The sequence below is a fragment of the Cervus elaphus genome, chromosome 18, assembly GCF_910594005.1.
Source record: "Cervus elaphus chromosome 18, mCerEla1.1, whole genome shotgun sequence".
In the NCBI taxonomy this organism is placed as follows: domain Eukaryota; kingdom Metazoa; phylum Chordata; class Mammalia; order Artiodactyla; family Cervidae; genus Cervus; species Cervus elaphus.
The window spans coordinates 94,319,839-94,333,689 of record NC_057832.1 but is presented as its reverse complement, the minus strand read 5'-3'; the positions used below and the strand labels follow the sequence as shown (position 1 = coordinate 94,333,689).

The following is a 13,851-nucleotide window of genomic DNA, read 5'->3' as shown; positions in this document are numbered from 1 at the left end:
CTGAAGCGACTTAACACACGTTTGCTCTCTCATTGAGAAAAAAAAAAATACTTAAAAGTTAAAATAATCTTGACTCCTATAGTCATGACACAAACTGTAGGGAAAGCATGGAAAACGGCTTCTGTTCTCTGAACTGCGTATGAGGCAGGTCAGTTTCTCCTAGTGTGCATATTGGCCAAAGTAGGAAAATGGTGGACTTAAAGTCAGGAGACCGGACCCAGTATTTCCCCATCTGTCACTGAGGATCCACAGGACATTAGGACCTGCCTTCTTTGCTTTGAAAATTTTATGAAAGTTAGCTAAAAACATGGAACTGGCATAGAGGATTAGAGTGCTATGCTTAGTCGCTCAGTCGGGTCTGACTCTCTGTGAACCCATGGACTGTAGCCTGCCAGGTTCCTCTGTCCATGGGATTCTCCAGGCAAGAGTGCTGGAGTGGATTGCCATTTCCTCCTCCAGGGGATTTTCCTAACCCAGGGATCGAACCCAGGTCTCCCTCATTTCAGGTGGTCTCTTGACTGTCTAAGCCACCAGGCAAGTCACAGAGGGTAAGAGTAGCCTTAGCTTTGAATTCTGATTCTATCACTTATGAGTTGCAAGAAGTTGGGCAAGTTTGTTACTGTCTCAATACCCCAGTTTTCTCATATATAACGTGGGGATAATGAATATTGGATATTTTTCATATTATATTATTCTTTAAGAGTTACTTATTGTTCCTTTTATTGTATATAATATAATTTGGTATTCTCATCTTTAATGATTGATTGGGCTTTGTTTATGCACTTTGAAAATCTATAAGGTTCTCTACATGTATTGTTTAATGTTGTATTAATATTAATATAACAGAAATGTGTCAGTATTCCTTAAATGAAATATGGGCTAAGAAGTGTTGGGAGGAGGTTAGATGAGGGTTGTTTTTTTTTTTTACCACACTGTGCAGCATGTGAGATCTTAGTTTCCTGACCAGGGATTGAACCTGTGCCCCCAGGAATGGGAGCATGGAGTGATAACCATTGGAATGCCAGTGAACTCCCTTGGTGAATTTGTCTGTAGAGAAGAATTTTTTTTTATTAAAGTATAGTTGATTTATAACATATAGTTAGTTTCAAGTGTAAAACATGTTTCAATATTTTTATAGATTATATTTTATTTAAAGTCATTATAAAACAATGGCTATATTTACCTATGCTATACAATATATTCTTGTTGCTTATCTATGTACACACAGTAGTTTGTGTCTCTTAATCCTCTCTTGCCCCCACACCTTCCTTTTTCCCACTGGTAGTCACTCATTTGTTCTCTGTATCTATGACTTGTTTCTGTTTTGTTTTGTTGTGTATATTTGCTTTATTTTTTAGATTACACAGGTAAGTGATAATATAAAGTATTTGTCTTTCTCTTTCTGACTTATTTTCCTAAAGCATACTACTTTCTAGGTCCATCTGTGTTGCTAATGGCAGCTTTTCTTTCTTTTTTAATTGAGTATTATTCCATTGTGTATATATGTATACATACTCTAGAGAGGAAACCTTAAAATGAGCCCAGGATACTTTCTGCTTTCTGTAAGAATGCCATGTCCTCTGGTTCCTTTTCTCCAGGGCTTTCTTTACCTTAACTTGACACTGTGGAAGCATCTTTAGTAAGGAGATAGCTGACCTTTCAGAAAACAAATTTTATGAGGAGGTACAGGTAGTATCTGTGATTTGGTTGAAAAGAAGAGTCAGGTAAAATTAATAAAGAGAATAGATGGTGTTTGTTAGTTCAGCCAGAATCTGCTTTTGAATCTGAGGGTTACTGTGATAAGTGCTTGGGGAAAAACAGAGAAATCTAATGGACACAATTCTTGATCATTTCAGTTGCATTTGAGCTTAGCTGTAAATAACAAATTAAGCAATTTGCAAGCAAGTTAATTTAACAAATTAACCAAATATGGGGCTGCTTTTCTTCTATAACAGGAATGCAGAGTTTGGCAATGACAGGGTGGTATGGTAGCTCTACAACGTTCTCAAAAATCCAGGCCCTCTAACTTCTTCCACAGCCATATTTAAACTTTGGCTTTAATCATAATGATCGTGTACTCTTAGAGATAGATAGCTACTTTATCTCCTGCATTATACCCACCTCCTAGATACAGCAAAAGCCTAAAGGTACTTGACAGGTGAGGCTTCTCACTCCCAAAGAGCTTCCCTGTAAGCTTTATCCAGTGACTTCTTTTTAAAAAATATACACACACACACAAAAAAAAAAAATAAATAAAAAATATACACATGTACATGTGTTTGTATATATATATTCACATATATATATTTCTGCCATGTATATATATGTGTGTGTGTATGTATATATATATACATACACATATACATGAAAGTGAAAGTCGCTCAGTCATGTCCTACTCTTTGCAACCCCATGGACTATACAGTTCATGGAATTCTCTAGGCCAGAATACTGGAGTGGGTAGCCTTTCCCTTCTCCAGTGGATCTTCCCGACCCAGGGATCAAACCTAGGTCTCCCACATTGCAGGCAGATTTTTTTACTAGCTGATTCACCAGGGAAGCCCAAGAATACTGGAGTGGGTAGCCTATCCCTTCTCCAGTGGATCTCCCCAATCCAGGAATCCAACCTGGGTCTCCTGCATTGCAGGCAGATTCTTTACCAACTGAGCTCTCAAGGAATGCCAGAAACTTGTCATGTGATCAACCCTAGCTATAATAAATGCTAAGAAAGCCGAGCATGTCACAGAATACAAAATCGGGCCCCTGTGTAAAACCAGGCCTCTAAATATGAATGGAAGAGAGAATGAATATTGGGTTGGCAACTTGCAGTGTGCCCCTTTTATTAGAAAACAGATGTTTTCTTTGTCTGTAATGTGGCAGAGCTACCTAACAGAGAAAGTTCAAAGTGCTGTTACAGCTGTGGAGAGACAGGAAGTATAAATATTAGTTAATAACAAAGAAAAATGGAAAGGCACAAAAATTTGTTAAAGGCAGGAAGATTATTTTCTGTTTAGAAGACAGAAGAGGAATAGTGCAGGAGCTCATGTCTGTGGTCGTAAAAAGGGTGACAGAAAAGAAGTTTACATGGTCACAGCATCACTGTTTATGTATTTAATTTTTGTTTTATTATTGGAGAAAAGTTGCTTTACAATGTTGTATTAGTTTCTCTTGTACATTGTGATCTTTATTTTGAATTCTGGAGATGTAGAGGGAAGGGCAAATTTTAGAAAGCAATTCAAATTGGTAATTGTATCAGCATTGAAATAGATTTAAAGAGAACCAAGGTGACTAGAGCATTCACACAAAAATATTGATTGACTGTTTACCGAAGGTGACCAGAGACACATGTATGAAAAAGACCCAGTTTGAATCTTTAAGTCTTCTTTATTATCATGGAAGAGACTTGCAAGTAGATAGTGAAGTCCAAGGCAGAATGAATTAAATATTACATTTAAAAATACATGAAAGTGCTTGCAGGTATGGAAGAAGGAGGAGTTAGTTTGGACTCAGTTCAGAGAGAAAATCTAGAAAGACTTCCAGGTTTAAGTATCAAAAGCTGAGCCCTGTAAAGTGATGGACAAAGTGAGGGGAAAAAAAAAGTTTGCTGAGCTGAAAGAACTGACAAGCAAAGGCACTGAGGCATAAAAGTGTTTTTGTTTGGCAAGATTTATCTGTGACATTTAATACAATCTGATTTTTTTTCTTTTCAGGGATATGAACCCTTGTTTATTCACAAGATCAAACACAAACACTTCCTGGCTAAGAACTATTTTTCTCAAATTCCGCTACTGGCTTCATTTTTAGTTGATGATGGTGAAGTAGAGGAAATCAGAAAGAAGCATCAGTCAGAACCAACAACTAAGATTTTAGAAGTCCAGAGGCCTGGTCCTTAGAAGATCCAGGACTCTTTGTTTGATGATCAGAATTTTTGTCCACTGTTAATAGAGTAATACAGAGGTCACACAACACAGAAGTAGAATTTTATTCTTTTATTGATTTTAATTGTTATACTGTCATAAGTTTTATGGCAAAAACATCCCCAATTGCTTTATTGTTAGATAATGTGAAATTTAAATATAATTTTGTTACTGAAATTAACAAAGAGAACATTTTTTTTTTTACTTTTTCTACATTAATTTATTTAAAATTTCATGGACATCATATTAGAGGTAAATCAATAGACAAACATTCCGAGAAGGGCAAGTAGAGGACTGTGAGCGTTCCCCTGTTGCCCTGGAGTAAGGCATCTGACTACGTAGCACATGCTCACAGTGACGGGAGGCTGGTGGAGTACAAATGAGGCCGGGGAGCAACCAGAGCCGTTGGGTCCTACATGGAAAAGGGCAGACCTCAATTTAGGGCTAGGAAGAGAACCACAAAGAGTGAAAAAGATAGGCTCAACAGCAGAGAGACTTTCCTTAATACAGTCAGGTCTTCTGGTAAATTCTTTTCCATCTCGCTGAAACTGCAGCTCTCTTTTTACACAAACGTCCAAATATCCACAGCAGAAGGGGTGGGAGATGGTGTCAGGCTGGAGGGCAGTCAGCGGGGAAGAAGTTCAGTTGTGGCCTGCTATTACAGAACCCTGGCCTCAGGATACCTGAAAGCAACTAGCTAAGAAGTTCATTCCCCTGCCTTTGAAGTAAAGTATCTGCATTCCTCTAGTTTATTACCTGATGAGCACGCCTCCCCTAGCCCACTAACAAATGAAAAACCACAGAAGGGGTTTCCTTCCTTCTCCTTCAGGAGGACTGTATATATTGATAAAGGCCTAAACAACAGAACAGAACAAAGTGTTATATCCCACTATCACAAAAACAAGCTGATGAAGAAAGGCTAGTCACCATATATGCAAAGATTCAAAAGTCAAAAAGAGATCCTTTTTTTTTTTTTTTTAAATTTTTTTATTAGTTGGAGGCTAATTACTTCACAACATTTCAGTGGGTTTTGTCATACATTGATATAGGAGTGAAAACACATATTTATTTAACAAATCTCTTGACTATGTTAAGGACATTTTATAGCATTTTTCATCCTTTGGGAAAAATACTAGGAAAAATTACTATTACTTAAATAATTACAATAAATAAATAGGTACAATAAAATAGTTGCTGAATTGCAAAAACAACACACTGATGGCAATGAAGAACAGATCTGGTACTTGAAAGCTAAAACTAACACGGAAATTGGGTGATTTAGCATAAGATCGTCCCCTGGAATTCAGAGGAAAATTCCGAGAAATGAAGTAGATGAGCAAAACAATAAGTTTAACAGATTTTTTCTGTCCACCCTAGAAATAGCGTAAGCCTAAAATGGAATATAGAAGGAGAAACAATTAACAAAGGTTTAAAACAGATTTCCCTAACTAAAAAGACATAAATCCTTAGGCTGTATAAAGTGTCTACCAAGAACTGAGAAAATTAATATAGAGACACACATAGACACAACTTCATGACATTTCTGATTTCAAAAGTTTTGGACAAACTCTATAAACATTCAAGTTGGAGAGGAAAAACCACGCACGCACACACACGCGCGCACACATGCATACACACACGCACACACACATGCACACACACACGCACACATTCAAAGTCAGTGACAACAGCATTAGATTTATCTTCCCCAATGCTAAATGCCAGAACGTAAAGGTAGAACATTTCTATTGAAGATATTTGAATTTTAAGTGTAAAAAAATGATCTGAGAGTTTCACTTTCAAGACAATTTTTTTTTGGGGGGGTGTGAAAACAACAGAAAGACATTGTTAGGCAGGAAGAATCTGTGTGGACTCATTCTGTACTCCAGTTGACCTTGACACTGGAAGAATGACCTGGGCATGATAGTCTGTATGAGAAACGGCGGTGAGCACTAAAATTTCAAGATTCTTTCTAAAGGATCATCACTGGAACAATGTTATGAACACAAATAATTTTTCAAAAAAAACGTCTCTACTTCAAAAAACAAAAATCTGAATCAAAAACAACAAAAATACCCTGAGTGTTCTAACTAAATTCTGTTGTAGGAAGATCCAGGAGGATAAAGTGTTCCAGATCTTTTCAAGGGGGGATGAGCAAATGGATAAGTAGGTAGGAAAGATGATATTCAAATATGTAGTTAAAAAATTTAAAGGCAACTCCTAGCAGAATGAAAATGGAATGATAAACCCCACATTTCTAGAGAGACAAGGGAACAGCAGCAAACAAGAGAACTATTGTCAAATAAAGAGGTTTTGTGTGTATGTTTGTCTTTTGGGTTAAGAGGAAGGAGGTATACATGAGAGAAAAACAAGATTAAAAATATTACAGTGAGAAAAAAAAAGTCACAGTGCATAAATTTGAATGGGTTAAAATTCTAGTAAACGACAGTTATTCTCATGTGGTATCAAAGGAGTGTATTACAAGCTATGTGCCAGATATGTATCCCCAATAAGATGGCATTTAAGGATATTTAGCAACACTATATCAGTCATATGCAAATAGACACCTTCTATAACTCCAAAATAATTGGTGGCAATATTCATATCAAGGATGAAATTGAGAAGAAAAATAGCAGAGCAAAAGAAGTTATTTTGGTAAATTGTTTTTCACAATATAAATTCATAATCTCTACATTAGGTATGAAAGTAGGTTTAAAACAAAAAGTCAATTGGGAAACAATTCTCTACAGGTTTTTAACGTTTCTGCTTGTCTTTTGAGTAGAGGTACTTAGTTCTTTTTTCCCAAGGATATTTGTACAACAAGCATCTTAGAAGACAGAGATAGTGTTTGCTGTTCCCTGTAAAAGACTCAGCATCTCTTAGCCCACGTTCTCAGCCTGTAAAGCAGCTCACTGCGTGCATGTGTCACCCTGAGGGAATTGGGGCAAAAGGCTGATATTCTGGCTGCTGTTGTTTCTGTGAACAATAAATTGTGCTTTTTCTCTGACCCAGGAGTTTCATGTCTCCTCCTATCATTTATGAACTTGCAGCACCAAACTTGTTAGCTTGCAGTTAGGGTAACATTTCAGATACTTCACAGTTCTTGACTCAGAAAACCTTCAAAATGAAAAAAGAAATGAGTCAAGAAGTAGAAAAAACTGTTTCTCTCGTCTTTCCAGGAACACTGGGTGGTTGATGGCAATTCTCCAACCATTTGAAGTGAGGCAGGATTATGTAACAATGCTTTTGCTCTATGTAATTTAGGTAGATTATCTCCTGTCACTTTTGAGCAATGAAGGAATGAAAGATTCTGATTCTACGAGATATTCTTCTTCTAATATATATAAAAAGAATGAACACTCCCCACCTCATGAGACCAGCGTATCCCTGATATCAAAATTGGACAAGGATGGTACAAGAAAGAAAACGATAGGCCAATTTCACTCTGAATATAGATGCAAAAATCCTAAACAAAACATTAACAAACCAAATCCAAAAAATGTATTAAAAGATAATAGTATTTGGCTTCCCCGGATAGTCTTCATGGGCCTCTTCAGCTCTTCCCTCTTTCCTTCCCTTCTCAGCTTTGTGCCCTCGGAGGCTGATCTTTATGCACTGCTTCAATGAGTGCGTAATATCACTTAGTAGGATTTGATCAATAGGAAGCATCAGAAGGAAGTTTGAGGTCTGAGAGAAAGAGGTTGGGATATTTATTCTTCTGGCTCTTGGTCAGTTGTTGGCAACTGACTTCTTTTATCAGCCCAAGATGCCAGCTCTAGTTGGATGGCCAATTCTCCTATTCTACAACTCTCTTTGAGTTCTGGGGATCATTCCTTCTTTTTACTTCTTTAACTTATGGGTCATAATGACGTTCTTTAGTATCTAGGTTAAGGTGCTTCACTTTTTTTATTTCCTTAAACCAAGTCATCTTTGTAAATAGTCCTTTTACTAAGTACTTCTCAAATTAGCCAGTTTGAATCTGCCAACAGGTTCCTTCTGGACCTTGAACAAAACAGTAATTGGTACTAGTTGTAGTCCCAGCAAATGGATTTTAAAATGTAATCCTAGGCTTGGGCTGCTCACAGGTTTGAGGAGCATGAAGGTACCCTCCATATAGGAAATGGTACACTAGTAATATGCGGAGTATATAGAATATATGTGGAGTATATAGAATATGCAGAGTATATAGAATATATAGAATATGCAGACTATAAAGCTGAGCACCAAAGAATTGATGCTTTTGAACTGTGGTGTTGGAGAAGACTCTTGAGAGTCCCTTGGACTGCAAGGAGATCCAACCAGTCAATCCTAAAAGAAATCAGTCCTAAATATTCATTGGAAGGACTGAGGCTGAAGCTGAAACTCCATTACTTTGCCACCTGATGTGAAGAACTAACGCATTTGAAAAGACCCTGATGCTGGGGAAGATTGAAGGTGGGAGAAGAAGGGGATGACAGAGGATGAGATGGTTAGATGGCATCACCGACTCAATGGACATGAGTTTGAGCAAGCTCCAGGAGTTGGTGATGGACAGGGAGGCCTGGCATGCTGCAGTCCATGGGATCGCAAAGAGTTGGACACAGCTGAGCGACTGAACTGAACTGAATATGTGGAGTGCAATAACATCATGATTTCTCAGTGCATCATCAGTGGAGGCATGGAACGGGGTGAAGATGGAAGATAAGCTTAGGGAGGTCAAATGGCTGAGGCAATTAGTTTGATGACAAAGATTGTGTCATAAGATGGTCTTTCTTACACTAGAGAGAATCCATAAAGAAAAGGGTATATTGAAAATCTTGAATGTCCAACACAGACCCAGACAGAAATTTGGAATGCCCTTAAGAAAACTCTAAAGAAATTATCTCCTGTATATAGAAAGAAGAGATGGCTAAGGATTAAGTCTGGAAGCTGATTGTAAGGTGTGTAGAGTTGTCACTTAGATGTGCACCTAGGTTAGATTTCCTGCTGAGGTAGGTATACTAGTGAGGAAGAAAAAGGTGTGGTCTGGTATGAGTTAGCCTGTACTCTACGCCGAAAGAGTTACAGGATTGTGTCAGTTCTTACTTAGAGCCAGGGGAGTCCATACAAGAATTTTTGTAAAGGTATGAGACTAAAAAGGGTAAAACACAAGATTGAATCAAGCCAAATTGAAGTTCTCGCCTAGAATTCAGGATTTAATGTATTGGCTTGAAGCCCTGAGAATTGCTGGATATGTTACCTGGAGCCTAAACTCAAAAGTAGCCTATATCAGTGAGTTTGAAATGCCTGAACTTCCCTGGAAACATTACTCAGGAAGATGAGTTGCAGTGTTATGTGCAGCTTTCGTAGACACTTCTCAAAGGTGTCTACACTTCACAAAAAGAGGATCTTCATCAAGGGTTTAAGAAATACGAACATAAGTGCATTACTAGCATCCTTGGAAAATTTGTGGTGGCTGTTCCATGAAAACTGGAGATGACAGTGGTGGCTGCAGTGATATCTGACAGCCTGATTTAAAGGGAATAATGCAATCCCCAGTGCTAGAAGCCAGGTTGAAACTTAACCATCAGGAAAATAGTGGGCAGAGTTATAATAAGAACCCTAGGGGCAGAGTCCCTGCAGGGATTTATAACAATGGTTAATTGGTAATCAGATCTACAGGCATGAAATGGACAGCTGCATTATTGAATAGTTTCTTAGGGAGTCTGTAACAAATTACCATAAATTAGGTGGTTTAAAGCAACAGGGATTTCTTCTCTCATAGTTCTGGAGGCCAGAGGCCTGAAACAAGGTGTAAGCTGAGCCTCTTTCTCTCTGTGTGTCCTATGGGAGAATTCCTCATCGTCTCTTCTGGCTTCTGCTGGCTCCAGGCGTTTTTTGGCTGTTTTGACCACATCACTCCAATTTATGCCTGTGTTGTCACCTTGCCGTATCCTCTTTGCGTGTTTGTGTCTTCTCTCCTGTCTCTTATCAGGACACCTGTCATTGGGTTAAGATCCTACCTGGCTGATCTGGGATGATCTCATCTCAAGATTCTTCACATCAGCACATGATCACATCTGGAAATATTCTTTGCTCAAATAAAGTCACATTTACTTGGTTTTGGGAACCACCATTCAATCCACTATAGCAGCCTACTATGGTTCCATTTGACATATATGAGCAGAAAAAAAGCAGAGCAAAAACCTAGTTCTGAAGGGCAGAATAAATTTTATTTAAGGTACACTAGTGAGGTATCATGGACTCTTACAGAGCTCTCAAACTATTTCACAGTTAAAGAGGCATATTAAAAATTTTAAGAGTTTAGCAAAAAAAAAAAAAAAAAAAAGAATGAAAGAAAATAATGTAGTGGATGCTTTTGGCTTGAGAAAAATGTATATCCTGTTGGAGAATATAGTCTGTAGATATCCATTATATTCAGGTGATTGAGGGTGGTGTTGAATTCAATTATGTCCTTACTGAATTGCTGCCTACTGGATCTATTTATAATAGAGGGGTATTGAAGTCTCCAACTGTGAAAGTGGATTCATCTATTTCTTCTTGCAGTTCTATCAGTTTTTGACTCAGGCAATTTGAGGCTCTGTTGTTAGGTGCATACACGTTAAGGATTGTTATGTCCTCTTGGATAACTGACCCCTTTATCATTATGTAATGCCACTCGTTATGGGGCTTCCCAGCTGGTGCAGTGGTAAAGAGTCTGCCTGCAACGCAGGAGACACAGGCAGACAAGGGCTCCATCCTTGGGTCGGGAAGATCTTGAAGTAGGAAATGGCAACCCACTCCTGTATTCTTGCTTGAATCCCATGGACAGAAGAGCCTGGAAGGCTGCAGTCCATATGGTCGCAGAGTCAGACACAACTGAGCGCACATGTATGCACGCACACACACACAATGCCGCTTTTTATCCCTGCACTTTCCTTGTTCTGATGTCTGCTTGATCTGAAATTAATGTAGCTACTCATGCTCTCTTTTGATTAGTATTAGTATAGAGTATTTCTTTCCACTCATTTACTTTTCATCTGTATTAAAATTGTCTTTGAAGTGAGTTTTATGCAGGTGAGTTTTATGAATCCGCCTGCAATGTGGGAGACCTGCGATCCCTGTATTGGGAAGATCCCCTGGAGAAGGGAATGGCTACCAACTCCAGTGTTCTGGACTGGAGAATTCCATGGACAGAGGAGCCTGGCAGAGGAGCCAGTCCATGGGGTTGCAAAGAGTCGGACATAACTGAGCAGCTTTCACTTTCACTTTATGGAGGCAACATATAGGTGGGTATTGTTTGATGATACACCTTGACAATCTCTGTTTTTTAATTGGTACATTTAAACCAGTGACTTTCAAAGTGATAGTTAATATAGCTGGAGTAATTTTAATATCTTTCATGTTTGTTACTACCTTCTTCCTGTTACACAAGTTCTTTGTTCTTAGTCTGTTTTCTGTTCTTTTTCTGCTGTTTTTGATTTTAACTTAGTATTTTATATGAATCTATTGTCTCTCCTTTCTAAGTTATATTTACTCTAATATTCTTATGGTCTCATCAGATACACTTATTTTTAAAATTTTCTCATAGTTCCCATATTATTTAGTGGTTGACTTCCCTGGTGGTTCAGGCGGCAAAGATTCTGCCTTCAATGTGGGAAACCCAGGTTCGATCCCTGGGTTGGGAAGATCCCCTGGAGAAGGCAATGGCTACCCACTCCAGTGCTCCTGCCTGGAAAATCTCATGGACAAGAGGAGCCTGACGGGCTACACTCCATGGGATTGCAAAGAGTCATACATGACTGAGTAACAAACCTTTTCACACTTTAGTGATTACCCTGGAGTTTGCAATATACCTTTACAACTAATTTGAGGCCACTTTTAAATACCGCTGTACCACTTCACAGGTAGTCGCAGTGATTTATAACAAAATAATCCTAATTCCTCCCTTCCATCCCTTGTACTGCGGCTGTCATTTGTTTCCCCTATGTAAGTATACATAAGCATATATGTGCATATAGTCAATACATTTTGCTAATTAATTAATCTTAATTAATCTAACAAATTTATCTGTTAGATTAAGAACAAGAAAAACAAAAGTTTTGATTTTATCTGCACTTGTTATAGTGTTTTTACCTCTAGCATTTCGTTTTGGTTCTCTCTTAGGATTTCCATCTTTCTCTTTACATTGCCCATCAATTCGTGCATATTGTCTGCTTTATCCACTAGAGCCCTTAGCATATTAATCAGAGCTGTGTTAGGTTCCTGGTCTCATAATTCCAATATCCCTGCCATATCCGGGTCTGGTTTTGATGCGTGCTCTATCTCTTCAGACTGTGTTTTTTGTCTTTTAGTGTGTGTTGTAATTTTTTTTTTTTTTTTTTTTTTTTAGTAACAAGGCACTAGTTGGGTAAAAAGAACTGTAATGTGGGTCTTCAGTCATGTGGTGGTAAGGTGTGGGGGGAGGGGAAGTATTCTCTAGCTCCTGAGTGTCAATCAGGAGCTAGACTGAGTGTCAGTCTTTCAGTGAGTCTGGTTTGTGACTTCACAGGTACTCATTGGTTTTGGTTTTTCTTTCTCAGTGGGACAGGATGGACTAGAGTGAGATGAAGTTGGGCATTTCCCTTCTCCCAGGTCAGTTAGGCTCTGATAAAGTCCTAGTAGGCTTGTCTCTGGTTAGTTCTCTGGAAGGCAGACTATGTTCAGAGGAACAGGAAAAGGTGGATATCTCTGATGATTTGGTCCCATGGATTTTCTGTCTCTCAGACAGGGTCCACACTGAGCCTCTAGCAATTCATCAATTACAATTCAGGGTCCCTCTCCAGGCACTGGTTCCCACAGAAGCTTCTGCTCCAATAGGTTGTAATTCTCTGTATTTGTCTGTCATTCTTTCCAACGTTGGGGGTAGGGGTTCATTCTGTGACCTTACTTTTCTTACAGATCTAAGAAGAGCTGTTGATTTTTCAGTTTGTTTAGCTTTTTACTTGTTAGGGCACAATGGTGACTTCTAAGCTTTTACATGCTGCACTGGAAATTAGAAGTCCCCTGGATGCTCTTGACTTGGAGAGAATTCTGATAATCCTTTTACCAACTTAAATTTAATGCACTGTCAATATTTCAAAACATTTCTTATACAACATTTTATGCACATAAAAATAGATTAAAATATTATCCATGAATATTAACTTAAAAAATATATACTTGTACTCAACTTTCAATCTTAATGGTTCAAAGGAAATATTTTCATATTTTAAAATATTTTTATTCATAAATATGTATTTATATAATCAGGAAAGGAAAATATATGAATTATGAACCTCTTAAACATGAACAGTTTGTGATAATTACAAAGCCTCAAAATCTGCTTTTCATAGGATCTTGTAGACAGCTGTTGCAAGATGTTTGTGAAATGTAAACTGAATTTGAATTTCTTCTCTCCCACATACAATTCAGAATTAAATTATAACCTTAAGAAATACATGCAAAGAGTGATTGTTCTCAGATTCTAGAGAGTTGACATTTTTACATCGTGTCAAAGCTGACGTAAGAGTGTATCAAAACTGAATTCAGCAATGTTTAATCACTGCTGGAGAAGGGGACGACACAGGATGAGATGGTTGGATGGCATCACTGACTCGATGGACATGGGTTTGGGTAGACACCAGGAGTTGGTGATGGACAGGGAGGCCTGGCGTGCTGCGATTCATGGGGTCACAGAGAGTCGGACATGACTGAGCGACTGAACCAAACTGAATATAAGTTTTGTACAACTCAGAAGTCTGTGTTTTTTCTGACTCTCCAACAAAATGATATCCTGGAGTTTGGCATTTCACATCAGTATTGGATTTGTGAATTGAATTAGGTATAAGAACAAGTAATTGAAAGAAGGAAATTGGGTTATTTTTTCCTAAGAGCTCTTCAAATTGTTCTCGTCTCTACTTATAAGCCTATCTCCCTTTGATAGAATGCCTTTTCATGT

At 38.1% G+C, this 13,851-nt stretch overlaps 1 protein-coding gene across 1 annotated transcript in view; it reads left to right on the top strand.

Annotated features, from left to right (window-relative positions):
* IQUB (IQ motif and ubiquitin domain containing) overlaps positions 1-3,960 on the top strand; it is a 73,435-nt gene extending 69,475 nt beyond the window's left edge. Inside the window, exon 13 of the mRNA XM_043873144.1 lies at positions 3,708-3,960. Coding sequence (XP_043729079.1) covers positions 3,708-3,890 — 183 coding nt within the window. The 3' untranslated portion in view covers positions 3,891-3,960. The remainder of the gene's footprint in view (positions 1-3,707) is intronic.
* Positions 3,961-13,851: the final 9,891 nt, after the last annotated feature.